The sequence below is a fragment of the Chiloscyllium plagiosum genome, chromosome 37, assembly GCF_004010195.1.
Source record: "Chiloscyllium plagiosum isolate BGI_BamShark_2017 chromosome 37, ASM401019v2, whole genome shotgun sequence".
NCBI classification, from domain to species: Eukaryota; Metazoa; Chordata; class Chondrichthyes; order Orectolobiformes; family Hemiscylliidae; genus Chiloscyllium; species Chiloscyllium plagiosum.
In genome coordinates this window covers 2589403-2609378 of record NC_057746.1, presented here as the reverse complement: position 1 = coordinate 2609378, position 19976 = coordinate 2589403, and the positions used below count along the sequence as shown (strand labels likewise).

At 42.9% G+C, this 19976-nt stretch overlaps 2 protein-coding genes across 3 annotated transcripts in view; both read left to right on the top strand.

Annotated features, from left to right (window-relative positions):
• LOC122541198 (zinc finger protein 845-like) overlaps nt 1–9679 on the top strand; it is a 48692-nt gene extending 39013 nt beyond the window's left edge. Inside the window, exon 4 of the mRNA XM_043677823.1 lies at nt 8612–9679. Coding sequence (XP_043533758.1) covers nt 8612–9661 — 1050 coding nt within the window. The 3' untranslated portion in view covers nt 9662–9679. The remainder of the gene's footprint in view (nt 1–8611) is intronic.
• Nucleotides 9680–9989: 310 nt separating this feature from the next.
• Nucleotides 9990–19976, top strand: part of LOC122541599 (zinc finger protein 227-like) — a 30168-nt gene continuing 20181 nt past the window's right edge. The window contains exon 1 of one of the 2 annotated variants that reach the window (XM_043678465.1): nt 9990–10076. The gene's annotated coding sequence lies outside the window, so the exon portion shown is untranslated. The remainder of the gene's footprint in view (nt 10077–19976) is intronic. The other variant, XM_043678464.1, reaches the window with a different exon arrangement.

Below are 19976 nucleotides of genomic sequence, written 5' to 3'. Positions count from 1 at the left end.
CACTCACCTATTGTACTCTATGCTACTTTCTCCCCACCCCCACCCTCCTCTCATTTATCTCTCCACCCTTCAGACATTCTGCCTGTATTGCTGATGAAGGGCTTTTGCCCGAAACGTTGATTTTACTGCTCCTTGGATGCTGAACTGCTGTGCTTTTCCAGCACCACTAATTCAGAATCTGGTTTCCAGCATCTGCAGTCATTGTTTGTACCACTTCGCAATATCCTTCCAAACCCAACCCTCCAGGGTTTAAACTTTTACTGCAAATCTGTTTAAGATCTAACAATCTTTACATTTAGAAAAATATTTGTTGTGAGCCTACTCCTCAGTGGGGGAGGATTGGAGTGGTCTGGAGGGGAGTTCTTCCAGCTCCTTAGGAAGGGGTGGGTTTGGTCAACCACTCGATACTCTTTCCTGAAGATACTATCATGAGCTGGGACGCAGCATGGCTGTGAATGAAGGTGTTCATGGAGCTGCCTTTTTCTGTTAATGGACTGATTGTCCCCAATTCTCAACAAGATTTTGATGAACTACAGAGCTTTTATTTGATCTTTTGGTTGTGGAGCTGTTTAGCTCTGTCTATTGCCATACTGTAGGGAATCTAATCTAATTACGTGTTATTCTTGGTGTTTAATGTGGATGCACCCCTCTGTTGGATACTGACTTATGTTCCAACCTGAACTTTAAACTATACTTAGTGTTGCTCCTGACATGTTAATTTACTGGTTTGATGATAATCATAGAATGAGGACTGTGCTGGGCTGTGAGATTGTGATGGAGTACAATCCTGCTGCTGCCGATGGCTCACTGCACTCAGTAGACATCCAGTTTTGGGATCTGTCCTTAGTCCATAGATGTGAAGCTGGAAGAGCACAGCAAGTCAGACAGCATCCAAGGAGCAGGAAAGTCAACGTTTTGGGCCGAAACCATTAACCAGGACCGGAGAGGGGGAGGGAGCCCAGAAGTATATAGAGGGAGGGGGTGGGGTAGGTGGGATAGTGGTAGGTGGATGCAGGTAGAGGGTTAGTTTGATTGGCTAGTGGGAAGTGTGGAATGGATAGGTGAGTAGGAAGATAGACAGGTTAGGATAGGTCAGGGAGACAAGGAGGAAGGGTGGGCCAGGACAAGAGATAAGACTGAGGAAGGAACGACTTTGTAGTTGGTGAAGCCTATGTTGAGGCCATTGGGCTGTAAACTTCCCAGGTGAAATATGTGTTGTTCCTCCAGTTTCTGTTTGGCCTCACTCTGACAGTGGAGGACACCAAGGATGGACATGTCACTCGGGGAGTGGGAGGGGGAATTAAAATGGATGGCAACTGGAAGGTCAGGTCAGTTGATGCATGCAGAGTGCAGGTGCTTCATGAACTAGTCCCTGAGTGTATGTTTAGTCTCCCCGATATAGAGGACCAGGTTATAGTCCAACAGGTTTATTTGGAAGCACTAGCTTTCAAAGCACTGCTCCTTCATCAGGTGGTTGTGGAGAATAAGATTGTAAGACACAGAATTTATAGCAAAAGTTCACAGTGTGATGTAACCTGGATTGTTCTTTTTATAATATATAATTTCAGTTACATCACACTGTAAACTTTTGCTATAAATTCTGTGTCTTACAATCTTGTTGTCCACAACCACCTGATGAAGGAGCAGTGCTCCGAAAGCTAGTGCTTCCAAATAAACCTGTTGGAGTATGACCTGGTGTTGTATGATTTTTAACTTTGTACACCCCAGTCCAACACCAGCATCTCCAAATCAAGATATAGAGGAGACCACGTTAGAAGCAACGCATGCAATAGGAGGTTGGGTGATGTTCTGGTGAATGTCAGTCAGATCTGGAAAAATTGTTTAGGGCCTTGGATGGAGAGGATAGGTGTAGGGGCAGTTGTTGACCCTCTTGCAGTTGCAGGGAAAAGTACTGGGTGTGGTGGAGAAATTGGTGGGGAGTGTAGAGTTGATGACGGAGTCGCAGACTGAGTGGTCTCTGTGGAAAGCAGACAAGGGTGGGGAGGGAAATATGTTTTTGGTGATGAGGTCTGATTGTCGGTGACAGAAATGTCGGAGGATGATGTGTTGAATTTGGAGGTTGGTGGGGTGGTCTGTGAGGATTAAGGGAACTCTATCCTTGTTGTTGGGGGAAGGGGGTTTGAGGGAAAAAGTGCAGAGATGAAAGAGATGCAGTTGAGGGCATCCTCAGTTACTGAGGAGGGAAAACTACGGTCTCTAAAGTAGGAATATATCTGGGATTTTCTGGAGTGAAATGCCTCATCCTGGGAGTAGATGCAACTGAGGCAGAGGTATTGAGCGTATGGGATAGAAGTTTTGCAGGAGGGTGGTGAGAGGAGGTGCAGTCAAAGTAGTTGTGGGAGTCAATGGGTTTGAAATGGATTTCAGCGGTGAGTCAGTTTCCGGAGATGGAGTTGGAGAGGTCCAAGAAGGGGAAAGAGATGGTCAGAAATGGTCTAGGTGACCATTTGAGGGCAGGGTGGAAGGCATTGGCAAAGTTGATGAACTGCTCGAGCTCCTTACAGGAGCATGAGGTAGCACCAGTGCAATCATCGATATAGCAGAAGAAGAGATGAGGGATTGTGCTGGTGTAGTTGCGGAACTGTTCTACAAATCCAAAGTTCTACAGTCCAAAGATGTGCAGGTTAGGTGAATTGGCCATGCTAAATTGCCCTTAGTGTTAGGTAATAAGGGGTAAATGTAGGGGTATGGGTGGGTTGCGCTTCGGCGGGTCGGTGTGGACTTGTTGGGCCGAAGGGCCTGTTTCCACACTGTAAGTAATCTAATCTAATCTAATCTAATTACTTTCTTCTTTCCATGGAAAACAATCCCAACTTCTCCAAACTATATTGAAAATTGAAGATGCTCATCCTGGAACTATTCCCATAAACCTCTTCTGAAGTCTCTAGTCTGTTCACATCCTTCCTGAAGTATGGCATCTAGAACTGTACACAATACTCTAGCTAAGGTCTATCTAGTGTCTTATGGCTTTCTGCATTTCCTTGCACTTGTACGCTATGCCCCTATTAATAATATCGAGAATAACAGATGCTTTATCTATCATTTTCTCCCCACATCCTGCTACTTTTAATGACTTATGTGCATGTATACCCAGTGGTTTTGTTCCTGTACACCCTTTAGAGGTGTACTTTACTTTATACTGTCTCTTCATGTTCTTTCCACCAAAATATATCAACTCTCAACTCTCTGCATTGAACTTCATCTGCCACCTCCACTTGCTGAGCTATTTTGCCATAACTTAAATCTACTATTTACTGCAAACTGAAGATTAGTGATTAATGATCTTACAATTCTTTCTGATTTTATATTAAACTGAACCCAGTTCCTGTGCACACTACAAAGATGCTGTAGAAATTTTATGAATAAGAAAAAATAAATAAGAATAAGCATTTGCATCCATCTTAAGCCTAGTGGATGATCTAATTTGGCCTACTCTAAAGGTCCCCCAACATCACAGGCACCAGTCTTCAGCCAATTCAATTCACTCTGTGATATCAAGAAATGGCGAAAGCACTGGATACTGCAAAGGCTGTGGACCCTGACAGCATTTCAGAAATAGCATGAAGACTTGTGCTCCAGAACTTGCCCTAGCCAAGCTATTCCAGTACAGTTACAACACCAACATCGAGCAGACAATGTGGAAAATTGCCCAGGTTTTGTCCTGTACAGGAAAAGCAGAACAGAGGCCATTCAGCCTATCATGTCTGCACTAGATACATAAACTAGCCGTCCATTGTAATCCTACTTTTCAGCACCTGACCCATGGCCTAGCAGGTTCGAGCACTTTGGTATAGATCCTGGTTCACTTTAAGTGAGTTGAAGGTTTCTGCCTCACCCACCAGTATGCACAATGAATTTCAGGTACACCCTCCCGCCTTTGCGGAAAGATCTTTCTTCATTCCCTCCAATCCTTCTACAAACCACCTTCAATCCATGTTCCCTGGTAACTGACCTGTGTGCTGGGGATACTGGCCTTCCCTGTCCAATCTATCCTAACCTCTCATTATTCTGTAGCTCTCAATTAAGTCACCCTTTACTCTCTGTTCCAAGGATTGGTTAGCTAACCTTTCTTAGCTGCAATTTAAGTTCTGGAAATATTCTTGTAAAAAATCCTTTGTACTGTCCTTAGAATAATTATCCCCTTCCTGTAATGTGGTGGCCAGAATTGTACACAATACCCCAGCTTGGCCTAACCAATGTCTTATATAATTCTAGCATTACATTCTGGCTCTTGTATCCATACGCCTTCTTTACCACTTTATCTACCTGTCCTGTATTTTCAGGGATCTGTGGACATGTATCCCAAAATCTCTCACTTCCTGTATCCTTCTCCACACCGTCCTATTTATTACATGTTTCCTTTCTTTCTTGCCTGGAAAATGCATAACCTCACACTTCTCTGGATTGATTTCTATTTGCCACGTCTCTGCTCACTTAACCAAACTATTAGTATATCCTGCAGTTGACAGGCATTCTCTATCGCTTTTTGCACTCAGATATTTACCTACATTTTTGCCTCTTTACCTCACTGTTTGGGGCTCTATGGTTCCCAACTTAGTGTGAATGCCCCTTCGTTTCTGAGCACAACTCATTTGGCCTAATTTGTTATACATCACCCTTCCTCACAGCTGTGATTAATTCTTTATTGAACATTGCAACACCTCGCTTTTATTCCCTTTTTTACCTGCCTGAAAGCACTACATCCAGAATGTTAAACTGCTATCCTCACCCCGTTTAATACAGCTTTCCGTTATAGCAATTATATCATGCAGCTGTGTACCTATCTGTGCCTTCATCTCATCCACTTCATTCACTAATACTCCCTATTTTACAAATACACTGTTTAATGCTGCCATACTTCTGTGCTTACATTTTTTAAGCTGTTTCCTGTTTTTCAAAGTCACTTGTGTAGTTTCTGCCTCATATTCCCGGCTCTGAATTTGCCTTCATATTTCCATCCCCCCCCCAACAGGAATAGCAAGGATATTTTTCCCATTCCTGTTCAAGTGGAGTCCATCCAGCTTGTACAGATTATGATTAGATTAGATTACATGATTAGATTACATTACAGTGTGGAAACAGGCCCTTGGGCCCAACAAGTCCACACCGACCCGCCGAAGCGCAACCCACCCATACCCCTACATTTGCCCCTTACCTAACACTACGGGCAATTTTGCATGGCCAATTCACCTTACCTGCACATCTTTGGACTGTGGGAGGAAACCGGAGCACCCAGAGGAAACCCACGCATACACGGGGAGAATGTGCAAACTCCACACAGTCAGTTGCCTGAGGCGGGAATTGAACCTGGGTCTCTGGCACTGTGAGGCAGCAGTGCTAACCACTGTGCCACCGTGCATTCCCCTCTGCCGGTCACGATGTCCCAGACATGTGATGCCCTCCCTCTGGTTTTCCAGCCACATGCTTAATCACTCAGTTCTCCAATTTCAGTACTGACTTGCAAGTGAGACAGGGAGTAATCCTGAGACCACTGGCTTAGGGTCTTGCCTTTCAATCTCCTGCCTAGCTTTTTATAATTTGTTTTTGAAACTTCATCCCCATGCGTACTCAAATCATTGATGCCAATGTGAACCATGATTTCTGGCTGATTACCCTCCCACAGAAGAATATCTTATAGCTACTGTATTACACTGTTTTACCTTGGTACTAGGAAGGCAAGAATACAGTCTTAAGTTATGTTGATGGCTGCAAAAATGCATGTCTGATCCTCTGTCTGTGAAATCTGCTGTCACTATTGCCTTTCTATTTTTTATTCTTTTCTACCCCCAAACAACTGAGCCCTCGAAGCACCACTGACTTGGCTCTAGTTGCACTTTCCCGAAGAAGAATCACCCTCACCAGTCTCCAAAAACAAATGGCAATTCACAAGGACAATATAATGGGAACTCCTGCACTGGCTGCTTACTTGTATCAGATTGCTGGACCTCACTGCCTGTATGCTTCTAACGTGGGCCAAGATCACTTGTAAAAATGCTAATCGTTTTGCCCTTTGCCTAGTGGATGTACAACAGTAATTGGAGGCAGTAATCAAGTTCCAAAACCTGGAGCTGAACCTTGTGAGTTGGTGACAGTTCTTGCAAATGTATTCATTTGCAACACAAGGTGTGTCCCTGACTTCACAGGTACTGCAGGATGTGCACTTTCAGCCAAATCAACCAGCCATCCAAAAAGTTTAAAGCCATTTATTACAATCACAACAGTAGAAAGGTTTAGCAGTGCTCGCCAATCAGCTTATACTCCACACCACAGTAAGAGCCAACTATGAGAGACACCTCCCAGTGCAGAATCCTATCTCAAGCTGTTTTCAGTTTCTCAGGCTGCATCCCACTCAAGGTGATGGTGACTACCTCGCACAAGCTCCTTGTTTGCTCGCTGCAAACCCCACACAAGTGTTGAGAAATGACAATTTCCATCATGAGAGAATATAACTATTTTGCCTTGACATTCAATTGCCATAGCTAAATTCCCAGTAGTGTTTGCTGATACTTTGAACTGCAGGCAACTGCACATGCGTGTTTATTGGGAAACACACAGTTCCAAACATTGACGTTATCATGTTCTTTATATGTCACGTCATGTGTAAATGCATTGCTGCACATGTGCTGGAAAGCACAATTTTGATCTGGGCTTCACTGGTAGGGATAGGGGACACGGAACAGGGAGAACCCTCAGGCTGAGAAGGGAAGAATCCGGGGATGGAACAATGAGGAGGACCTGGGAGGGGGATTACCTCCACCCCCTTCTCCTATTCTCAATTGCTCTCCTCTACTCCATCACACTTTCTTACTCTGACCATGCCCCCTGAAATCTTCTCACACACTATTTAATGTGTCAGTGTCAGCCAACACAGCTAAATTCCCCAGTATCCATATCATGGGGTTTAACACTGACTAGAAATTGAACTGGACCAGCCACATAAATACTGTAGCTACAAGGGCAGGTCAGAGGCCAGGAATTCTGTGCCAAGTAACTCACCTCCTATCTCCCGAATGACTGTTAGAAGGCAGTGATACAGTATTCTTTATTTTCCTGGATGAGTGCAATTCCAACCATGTTCAAGAAACTCAACACCATCTAGAATACAGCAATCTGCTTGATCAGCATTCCTTCTACCACCTTGAACATTCATTCTGTCCACTACTGATGCAGAGTGGCAGCAATGCGCTCCATCTGCAAGATGTACTGCAGGAACCCACTTGGTCTCCTTCAGCAGATCCTTCCAAACCTGTGAAGGGTGAGGGCAATAGATACCTTTGAACAAGTTCCCCTCCAAAGTCACAACTATCCTGACTTGGAATTATATTGCCAAACCTATAATGTTGCTGGGTCACAGTAACAATACTGTGTGTGTAACTACACCACATGGAGTGCAGCAGGTCAAGGAGACAGGTCATCACAAACTTTTCAAGGGCAATTAGCCATGGGCAACGAATGCTGGCCAAGCCAGTGATGCCTACATCCTGTGAAAGTAGAAACAATAATAAACGCTCAGGCGCAGTCCCTTCAGCAAAGGAGGAGGAGTTGGAAGAAATCATGTTTCCTTTTCCTGTTTTACAGAAGGATGGCATCGTATAACACCAGATGATCAGACAGGATAGACACCATAGATGGATCCTGAACATCCCCTAAGGAACAGCTACACAATTGTGGGAAGACATCCTGTCCCTCTGCAGCATTGCTCAACACAGAGAAAGTTGGGCATTGAAATCATCTGGAAAGTGGTCAGGTCTGGGGAGTTTTGACATATCATCAGATCTGAAACTGGTCAGTGGTGTGGAGCCTTCCATCAGAACCAACATTTCTGAAGGTTTGGTCAGGGTGAGGCTGGGAAAAAGTGTGAGTGGCTCTAAGTGTGGTGGGAGCTTCAATCATTCATCAAGCCTGTTTTGGACTAGGCCAGACCCCTCAAAATATTTTAAGGAGGTAACCTACACTCTAGCCTTTTCTTATTTTAAAGGCAGATGTGAAGTAGATCCATGTGTGAAGTAGCTGGTCAAACCACTCGGCTTTAAGCAAAACAGAATTTATTTAAACACTACAGTTGAAACACAAAAATTCAGAATAACTTAACTATTGGAAAACCTAACTGACTCAATACAGCATCTTAACTAAGGAGCTGTTCTAATTACCATAACATTGTATAAACATACCCCTTGGCAAATGGTAAGTTCAAACACAGGTTTTTACAGGTAGGAGACATGTCAGAGAGAGAAGCCAGTCAAGAATTATCTGCTGAAGCATGGAACCCAAGCACTTTTGCAGCCACCAGCACCTTCTCGATGACAACTAAACCAAACTAGAAAAAATCTGAAATGGGAGAACCGGATACTCGCCTGCCATTGTTAAAGTAGACATTTTCAGACATTTCGGCGCCTTTGCCTTTATGACCTCTCTTGAAAAAAACTCAAGGACAAAATATTAAAGTGACAGTATCATCAGAAGCTTCTTGAACCAGTGACTCATTGCTGTAAGTGAGAGGCTGTTCCATTATGAATTGTGTGAGGAGTGCTCTCTAGGCTCACAAAGTTCTAACACACAAGCTGCTCTGTTGTCTGACTGCTAATTCAAGGACAGCTTCATGGAAAGAAAATCTTTCAAGTGTGAGATATGTGGTGGAGCCTTCACACAGTCATCGATGCTTGTGAATCACCAATGTATTCATACTGGGCAGAAACCATTCAAATGCAAGGTGTGTAACAAATCATTCTCGCGGTCATCAGCCTTCCTCGTGCACCAATACATTCACACGGGGGAGAAACCATTCACATGCAAGGTATGTGTCAAATCATTTTCAAATTCATCCACTCTCCGTTTACACCAACGCATTCACACTGGAGAGAAACCGTTCACATGTAGGTTGTGTGTCAAATCATTCTTTGACTCATCCCACCTTCGCAGACACCAACGAATTCACACAGGTGAGAAACCATTCAAGTGTGAGGTGTGTGAGAGATCATTCTCGTGGTCAGCTGCTCTTCGTAAACACCAACGCATTCACACTGGAGAGAAACCATTCACATGTGAGGTGTGTGACAAATCATTCTCAGCTTCATCGGACCTCTTAGTCCATCAGAGGATTCACACAGGGGAGAAACCTTTCAAGTGTGAGGTATGTGGAAAAGCTTTCTCGGAGTCATCAAACCTCCATGTCCACCAACGCATTCACACAGGAGAGAAACCATTTAAATGTGAGGTGTGTGACAAATCATTCTCTAGGTCATCGACCCTCCAAGCACACCGAAGTATTCACACGGGGGAGAGGCCGTTCACTTGCAAGGTGTGTGATAAATCTTTCTCTAGATCATCAACCCTCCGTGGACACCGACAGATTCACACAGGTGAGAAGCGATTTACCTGTGAAGTATGTGACAAGTCATTCTTTCATTCATCCCACCTCCTCAGACACCAACGCACTCATACTGGGGAGAAACCATTCACGTGCAAGGTGTGTAACAAGTCATTTTCGAGGTCATCGACCCTTCTGCTCCATCAAAGGATTCACACAGGGGAGAAAGCGTTTATGTGCAAGATGTGTGACAAATCGTTTTCGAATTCTTCAACCCTCAGCACACACCGATGTACTCACACAGGAGAAACCAGTCAAGAGGAAGATTTGTAACACAGTCTTCTCAGCAACATGGATTCCCTGCTCACACCATGCATTCACTTGGACAAACTGTTCATGTGTGATGTGTTGGAGAATTTGTTTTTGTCACCATTGAACCTCTGCTCACAGCAATGTATCCTGCAGAACTGTTCCAATATAACGAGTGTGAAACGTAGTATTCCAATCATTGAACCTCCTGCTCTGGAGAGAAGCCACACAGGGAGTTAATCCTTTACGTGTGTGGTTTGTGATGAAGCTTTTGTGGCAATTCTAATTCTCCTGAGATATGAGAGGAATCACACAGGGGAGGTTACCTTCAGATACACTGTTTATGTTTATCACCCATTGCCTAATCTCCTGAAGTATTCTTCCTATTCATCCAAGAGAAATCATTCAGGTGTGAGGTGCATGACAAATCATTTGTACGGTGAGTGTACTTCCTGGTCCCTCAACACACTCATGTTGATGTGAATTATCTTATAGTCAGACTTGACCATCACATTTTCTCTCCCAAACAGGTACCGATTGAAATCCTCATCATCAAAGACAATATTTACGCTCTAGTTCTCAACGTTCATACTTTGTTGTTCAGTTTGTGTAAACCCTCTGGATACAAACACAACGGGTTGTCCTCTCTACATAGGGGATTACCCCAAGTCCTGTTTCACTGACATCACACTGCAGGGTGACTCCATTGTTACATCATAATCCCTCAGCACTGGTAATGTCATCACTAGTTGTTTGGTGGGAATGAAACCTGCTTTCAGATACTGGTGTCAGAAGGACACCCAGATCCGTTTGTACATTTTGCAGTCTATCCCCATTGAAATAATACTCTGTCATTTCATTTTTCTTACTGAAGTAGACAACTTCAGACTATCCAAAGTTTTGTTGCAACCCAAAGCATTAATCCACTCACTCAATTTTTCTAAATTGCCCTGAAGCTTCTTTATATCCTTTTCACATTTCCAATTCCAACTTGTTTTATGTTGTCAGCAAATGAAGAAATATTACATTTGATTTTCTCATCCGTATCATTGATTATATATTGTGGATAGTTGATCACTTCCTTCTAATCGAAAAATGATCCATTTAATCAAGCTATTTTCTGACTGCTAATCAATCCTCAATTCATGCCAGTACTTTACTAACAACCTCATCTACGTTGATTTTTGCACGCTATCTTCTTATGTGGAGACTTGAGAGCTTTTGAATATCCCAATACATCACATTCACCAGTTCTCACTCATCTGTTCTAATGGATGTTTTCTCAAAAAAACTTAGCTTGTTTTTATAGTGTTAAATATGATTCCTTTTCATAAATCCATATTGACTTCGTGGAATAGAGTTGGGTCTAAGTGTCCTGTTATCACATCCTTATGATAGACTCCACTAATACTGCTAATGTTAGGTCAACAGTCTGTAATTCCAAGTTTTCTCCCTCCCTCTTTTGTTTTTGAAACAATGAGGTTACATTTGCTACCCTCTAATCTGCTAAGACTGATCCAGAATCTACAGAACTTTAGAAGATGACATTCAATGTATGCACTATTTCCACGGCCATCTCCTTTAGTTCCCTGACATGTAAATTATCAGGCAGTGGGGATTTATCACTTTTCAGTTCATTAATTTTTCTTCCACTTTCTTCTTTTTTACTAATACTAATTTCTTCAGTTCCATCTTCCTAGTAGACCCTTGCTCCCTCACATTTCTTCTGTAAAGACAAAATTAGAGCAATTGTTCAGTTGATCTGCCATTTCCTTGTTATCCATTATCAATTCTCGTGTTCCACTTATAAATGGCCTGTGTTTATCTGTGGTCATCTTTTTATTTTTTATATGCTTATTTTCCCCTGCTTACTCGACCTCTTGGTCCTCCTTTGCTGAATTCTAAACTGCTCCCAGTCCTTGCTATGTTTTCCAGCAAATTTATATGGCTCCTTTTTGGATCTAATACCATCCTAAATTTCATTTGTTAGCCATGGTGGGACCATTTATCCTGTTGTGTTGTTTCACCCACAAAGAATGTATAACTGTTGCAATTGATGTATTTATCCTTAAATATTAACCTAACTGTGAGGAGGACACACAGAGGCTGCAAAGCGATATAGACAGTTTAAGTGTGTGGACAACAAGATGAAAGATGCTTGTTCACCATCGACCAGGTACAAGTCAGCACTATGATGGAATACTCCCCGCCTTGCTTGGATGTGTGCAGCTTGATACCATCCAGGTCAAAGCAGCCCACTTGATCCACAAATGTCCATTCCTTTCATCACTGATGCTCAGCTGTGGCAGTGTGTACTGTTCACAGGATGAACTGCAGAAATTCACTAAGGCTTCGTGGAAAACACCTACCAAACCCACAACCAACTTCATCTAAAAGGACAAGAGCAACAGACAAATGGGAATACCACTACTAGCAAATTCTGCCTCCAAATCACTCACCACCTGGACTTGGAAATATATCAGCTTTCTTTCACTGTCATTCAGTCAAAAACCTGGAACCTCCTCCCTAGTACCATTGTGGGTCCACCAACAGCACATGGATTGTAACAGTTCAAGAAGTCAGCTCACTATCATCTTCTCAAAAACAGCTAGGGATGAGGAATAAATGCTGGGCCAGCTAGTGGGACCCATATTCCATGAATCAATTAAAACAATTAGTATGAGGAATTGTGAAATTATTCATTTAGATCACAACATTAGAGAAATGGATATTTTTCAAAGGTGATTTTCAAAGAGAATTGGGTTTGCTCTAACAAAGAAACCAATGTGCAAGTATAATAAGCTATTAGGAGAGTAAGTAACCAGTTGGTCTTCATGACAAGGGGAGTTGGAAAACAGGAATAAAGAAATCCTTCTCCAGTCGTACAAGGTTTTGTTGAAACCACATCTGGAGGAAGTGTGCAGTTTTGATCATTTAAGGAAAGATACATTTGCACTGGAGATAGTGCATCGAAGGTTTATTAGGTTAGGCCCTGGATAAGGGAGTTGTCCTGTGATCACAGGGACTAATTAGTTAGGACTGAGATGAGGAGAAATTACTTCACAAAAAAGATTGTGAACCTTTGGAATATTCTACCTCAGAAGTTGTGGATGCTGTATTGTGAATACACTTAAGGCTCATATAGACAGATTTTTAGTCTTCGGGCATCAAACAATTTGGGGAATGAATGGGAAAGTGAAGCTGAAACCCAAAATTAGTCATGATTCTATAGAGTAGTGGAGCAGGTTTGACTGTTTATGTGGTCTATTCCTGCTATTTGCCAATGGAATCATCATAAAATTATCCAGATCCAGTGCAGATGTGTATAAGGCAATCTTAGAAATGAGAAACACAGGTAGTGGAGTCATTGGAGTTACTAATGTCATACCATAGTAAACTACACTTTCAATGGCTGAAGAGTGACCAAGGCCAGATCTAGTAACAGCAATGAATGCCAAAATCAAACTGAAATGACAGAAAGCCACATTTCATTTTGATAATACTGTTAATAAATCCAGAGCTGAGAATGGGCAAGCCTGTCACAGTACAAACATTCAACAAAAGTCAGCTCATTTGCCAAACTGGGAATCATACAGAGAAATTGTCACCTTAATTGTACACAGTCAGAGTGCAAGACCAGATCTATTGTTGCAGTCAGAGATATTGCTCCTTCACAGCAGGCAGCTGATGAGGCAGATCTAATTTTACCAATTGAACAATGACTATCACTCCTGGAAGTCAACCCTGGGAGAATTTAACTTTGAATAAAACCTCACTATTCCCCTGGTTAATGTTTGACAGAGATTTTGGTATGGCAACAGTACTCTTTATCCTTGGAAGGTTTCAAACTGACAGCATCAGTGTTGGATATCGATCCTCAGATGTGTTCAACAGCAGATCAGAAGAGGAAGACACACAGCATCCAAGGAAGTGATGATGTGAAGTGGTGAGATCAGCACATGTACAGAAGACAAGCGCACAGGAGAGCATGGCTCAGGAGGTGGGTTTCATGGTCAAACTGAGCTTAGAAAAGGCATTGGAGGGGTTATGTGAGAAACTTGAGAGTTCAAGGCTCATGGAGGGGGAGTATTATGGAAGTTTGCCCAGGCTGGCTATTGGCAAAGGTAGCTGCTGGGATTGTTTCAAGCTTATTTCCCTGAGAAGAGCAGTCAATATGCAAGGAGTAGAGAGTTACAGAATTGGTGGAAGGATTAGAGGGAAGTCATGGAGTAATTCTTCCACCCAGAGTGTGGTGAACGTCTGGAAATTACTGTCTGAAATGATGTTAGAGATAGAAAACCTCAACACATTTAAAAACCATTGCAATAAGAACTTGAATGTGGTGATTTTATTTATTTAAGTTTGCCTTTCAGCTAGAACACATTCAAATTAAAAGGAGCCAACACAAAAGTAGAAAAGATGCTCAGGAAGAAAACATACTGCTCGTAATGAACAATTTTCAGAAAGCATTGAAAATCATCCTTCCAGGACCTTGAAAACCTGACCGGGACACAATGAGTGACTTTTTCAATCAACAGTAAAGGAGGATGATGAGTGAGTGTCCATCCAATTTGATTATTTGACTCGATTCCTGAATTCCTGTGACCACTCCATGAAATTGTAAATAATAGTAAGGTAACGAGCTGCATGGAACCACCACTCGAAATGTGCTCTACATTCCTTGGAAATGCTCATCACAGAGAACTTTCTGATAAATGTGAAACCCACCTGATCTAATAAACAGGATCTTCCTCATTGAAGCCAACTCTTTATGTTAATGGACTGGTCATGAACCAGGATGTGAGATTGTTACAATGTATGTGATGACACAGAGGTGTTTGTGGTGACCATTGTCAAGGGTGTTATGTTTTTGATAGTTTTATGAAATGTGTTTAGCATGAAGAATGATCATAGGAGCAGATGGTAGCAGTAGCAAAGAGCAGTAAGAGCAGAATCAGACAACAATGAAAACAGATGGCAGTAACAACACTGCGCCGCATAGAACTGCTCAGAAAATCAGTTTGTTAAGAGAATTGGATGAACTCAAACAGGACAATGAAGCTAAAGGAACAGCAGGAACCGAAACAGCAAATTCTCAGAAGTAGCAATTCAACAGATAACAGTAAGACTGAGGCTCAGATGTTCCAGTTACAAAGTTTGTAAGTGTGATAATGATTTAACTCGGGGGGGGGGCAGGTATCTGATGTTTATAACTTTATGAATAGAGACAGAAACATACAGCATGGAAACAGACCCTTTGGTCGAACCAGTCCATGCCGAACATAATCCGAAGCTAAACTAGTCCCATCTGCCTGATCCTGGCTCATATCCCTCCAAACCCTTCCTATTCAGGTTCTTATCCAAATGTTTTTTTAATGTTGTAATTGTACGGACATCCACGACTTTCTCAGGAAGTTAATTGCATGTCCGAACCACCCTCTGTGAAACTTTGCTCCTTATGTCTTTTTAAAATCTTTCTCCTCTCACCTTAAAAATGTGCTCAATGTTACAATAAACTTTTAAGAAAGAGTCATAGAGTCATAGAGATGTACAGCATGGAAACAGACCCTTCGGTCCAACCTGTCCACGCCGACCAGATATCCCAACCCAATCTAGTCCCACCTGCCAGCACCTGGCCTATATCCCTCCAAATCCATCCTATTCATATACCCATCCAAATGCCACTTAATTGTACCAACCTCCACCACATCCTCTGGCAGCTCATTCCATACACGTACCACCCTCTGCGTGAAAAAGTTGCCCCTTAGGTCTCTTTTATATCTTTCCCCTCTCACCTTAAACCTATGCCCTCTAGTTCTGGACTCCACAGCCCCAGGGAAAAGACTTTGTCTATTTATCCTATCCATGCCCTCATAATTTTCTAAATCTCTATAAGGTCACCCCTCAGCCTTCAACCCTCCAGGGAAAACAGCCCCAGCCTGTTCAGCTTCTCCCTATAGCTCAAATCCTCCAACCTTGGCAACATCCTTGTAAGTCTTTCATGAACATTGACCATTTTCTCTACCTGACTGGTTCAGGTTGCATCTTAGAGTTTGTAATATAAGAGTGAGGTGTGGAACAAATCAGAAATCTACCAACAGGATGGAATAACTTCTCCACATTTACCTTGTCCATTGAACACTCTCAGAAAAGTTACAGCACAGGTTGGATACAGAATCAAATTCAGTCTCAACTGTACCCAGAGTGTCTGGTTCACCTGGATCAGAATCAAGACTGCTTCACTCGTTCAGACTCTCCTATATCACTGACATGAAGGTAATTGTGCTCTAGGAGCAGGGATATGGGGTGAAGGTCCTGGAACAGGAGGCTATTTTGTAGGAATGCCTTTTCAACTGGTACAAAGGGCAGACGAGCATCGAAACTGCATCTGTCAGTGTCACAGCATTACAAAGCAACCGGCAGAGTAATCTAATATCCAGTTCTCGGGCATTCAGTGAAGAGAGGGAAACCCCTTGGGCATTCAGTAAAGAGGTGGCAGATACGCAGTGCTTTTGGGGCTTCCTCATCCTTGTCCAAATTAAACCTAGAGCTGCTGTCTCTCCCTTGTCCACTATGAGGAGCTGTCCAACTGCATTGCTGAATGAAAACAGAAATTGGTGGAGAAACTCAGCAGGTCTGGCAGAATTTGTAGAAAGAAATGAAAGTTAATATTTTGAATCTTGTGGCTGTTCATCAGAACTGCTGAACTTCGGACCAACGTTCACAACCTTTGCCCCTACTCCCTGCCAGTGCCCCCACTCCTGTCAGACCTCCACTCTCACAAGCTCAGCTTCAGTTGGGCCAGTTTGCATGCATGGCTGATGTGATGTTATTAAACCCAGACTGAGATGTTGTTGACCACACATGCAGATTCATTCTGGGTTAGGGATGTCTGTTGCCAGTAACTGACAGTACCAGGCTTATGTGTACAAGTGCAAGAGACCATTTTGATGACCAACTTTGAACTTGAGCCCAACACTCTGGAGAGAAAAAACGTCACTGCCTCCAACCACTTGGTTTTTGTCACAGGCAGTCTAAATGTCCCACATCAGGTCCCTATCCACTTCCATTGTAGTGCTGGATCCAGTTTGGTTCTGGCATTGGAAACGGTAACTGTTTGAGTGTCACCTGATGAAGGAACAGTGCTCGGAAAGCTATTACTTCTAAATAAACCTGTTGGACTATAACCTGGTGTTGTGTGATTTTTAACTATTTGAGTGGATAAAGAGTGCAGCTGGAAAAAGCACAGCAGGTCAAGCAGCATTAGAGTAGAAGGGGAGTCCATGTTTCAGGTCAGAACCTCTCATCAGGATTGGGGAAGGGGAACGGGCTACGAAATAAATAGAGAGAGGGAGTGGGATGGCAATAGGTGGATGCAGGTAGGAGGTGGCTGCGATTGGTCACTGGGAAGGGTAGAGTATATAGGATAGGTAAGGAAGATGGACAGGTAAGGCCAAGTTGAGGGGACACGGTTGGAGAGGGAGGGCTGGGACTGGGATGAGCTAGGGGTAATGGGGAAATTTGGAAGCTGGTGAATTCTATGTTAAGGCTGTATGGTTGTAAGCTCCTGAGGCGGAAGATGAGATGTTCTTCCTCCAGTTTACGTGTGGCCTTATGTTGATGGTGGAGGAGGCCCAGCATGGACATGTCATAGTGTGAAGGGGAGTTGAAATGGATGACAGCCTGAAGGTGGGGTGATTGGAGCATATGGACCATAAATGTTCCCTGAACCGGTTCCCAAGTTTGCGCTTGGTATGTCCGATGTAGCGGAGAACACATCAGGAGCAACGAATGCAATAAATCAGGTTGGAGGAAATGCATGTGACTCTCTGCCTTACTTGGAATGATTCTCTGGGGCCTTGGATAGAGGTTGGGGGGAGGTGTGGGGACATGTTTTGTACTCCTGTGGCCACAGGGGAAGGTTCCACCCCATTCACAATCATTCGGGTCTCAACCAAAGGAAAATGATTTCCTAATGAATGGCTGCAAAGCAATCAATTTGAGTCCGAAGCAGCCTCAGAGTCTGAAGATTGGCCAGGATTATAAAGCACATTGAAGGGGTTAGCCTTAAAAGCAGAGTTACTGTCTTGAGCTTCCAGATATGTGTGCAGAATTCAGTTCAAGTTTGGCAGTCTAGATAAAGTGGATGCTAATAATTACATTTGATTTAAAGCAAACTATAACTTCAGAAAGAATGACAATGAATGTAATTCCTCATTTGATATTTTTTCAAATTGGATTCACTTGGGTACCCAGTGCTGCTTACAGCATTGGCTGACAATGAGGTACTATGGGTTGTGATGTGTAATAGTCTCATTGACACTATTGCAGTTATGATCAACTCTAACTTGAATATGTTATTGTCTCAGTGCAGTGCTGGTGCAGTGTGTTAAACAGATCATTGGTACGGCCATTTGTAATCACCGTCCAGATCAGTTCTGGAGCAATCTCTGGGAAAGGACCTCTGTTTTTGGAGATGAGAAAGGACCTTAACTACTGTACATTACAGTTGTGAAAAAATTATAGGGTTTAAGCTTGAAATCTTTTCATCATTAATCTCAACTTTATATTTTCAAAGTGGAATCTGATGAGGTGGGAATGGTCGTGCTAAGTAGTCAGAGTTGCTCATCGTATTAGTTTACCAGAGTTGGGGGCGGTGGTTTTCCTAGATATGAAATTAAACTTTTAAACTATGTGGACTCAACATGGGGTTAAAATAGGGCCACCACGGGGTTGAGAATGGGACTGTCAAGAGTTTTCGGAAAGTTGTGGGCTACAGGAGGCCCAGAGATGTGACGGTGCTCAGTTGTGCACAGATGAGAAAATGAGCATGAGAATTTTAAATGAAAGTGTTGTTGGGCCTGGAGATAACATAACTTCACTAAATACAGTGCTGATGGTTGAGCGGAACTTGGTGCAAGTAAATGTAATGTGACACGGAAGAAAACTTGCGGAGAAAAATTGGAGAAATTTTAACTTTATAATCAATAGTGAAGCAGCAGCACACTAATATTTTAAAATATTAATTTCATTTTAGAAATATAGTGCTTAAAATGTGTATGTGGGGTTGGGGATTGGGGTAGTACTGTGGGGTGAGGAAAAAGCAGTCAACATAGTTGACTGTTGACGTGTGGTTCAAATGAACCCCAACAGTGAATGTTTTATCTCAGTACTAACTGAGCATTAGTCACAGAGGCTGTAATCAGGCCCCTTTTTTTTGTCTTGGTCAACATGGGATATTTCACTGAGCACTCATTTAAGGAGTCAAATTATTATACTTAGGAAAAGAATGTAGAAGTATATTTGGAAAAATGGGCAACATATTTTCTTAAGCTGCAATACTGCAGGATAGCATTACATCCCCTGATTAAGCAAGGAGAGTGGCATAGCAAGGGGTGAGAGGCCGGCAAAACGGTCTGTACAGTGTGGAGTGACGGACCACTCCCTAAGTCACAGAGCCTATTATCAGAGTCACAGTCACTTCCCGGGTACATGTTAAACTCCAAGAATAGGGTCACTCATAGTACACCTCCCTCTTGGACATGTGCCAATCCCATCACTGGAAGTTATCACTGCCTTGGACACTGTGAGTCTTCCACTTCTGATCTTCTGTTAAACACATCCAAAGATACACATGCTGCACTGATGTTGTCGGTTTGAAAAGCTCAGAGGATGAAGAATGCTATTCCCGCACTAGAAATCTCTATCATTTACCATGGGACTGAGACAGCAGCTGCAATAAGTGAGGTTTTGTTCAGATGGGACAATGACAAGTTTAAATCCCCACTGGTCTGTTGCTCAAAGTCAACTCTATTTCACCAGTCAGTTTCCAAACTTCAGGAAACTCATGTTGCTCCAGAAATATTTGGATTGACAGTGAGAGATGTCAATCAGAGAGCTCACCCAGTCTGCCATTGTCTCCTCTTCCTCTTCCAAAGTTAAAAATCACGCAACACCAGGTTATAGTTCGATAGTTTATTTGGAAACACAAACTTTCACAGTGCTGCTACTTCATCAGGTGGAGTATAAGATTGTAGGACACACAATTTATAGCAAAAGTTACAGTGTGGTGTAACTGAAATTATCTAGGAGAAAGTGAGGACTGCAGATGCTGGAGATCAGAGCTGAAAATGTGTTGCTGGAAAAGCGCAGCAGGTCAGGCAGCATCCAAGGAGCAGGAGAATCGACGTTTCGGGCATGAGCCCTTCTTCAGGAATGAGGAAAGTGTGCCAAGCGGGCTAAGATAAAGGGTAGGGAGGAGGGACTTGGGGGAGGGGCATTGGAAATGCGATAGGTGGAAGGAGGTTAAGGTGAGGGTGATAGGCCGGAGTGGGGGTGG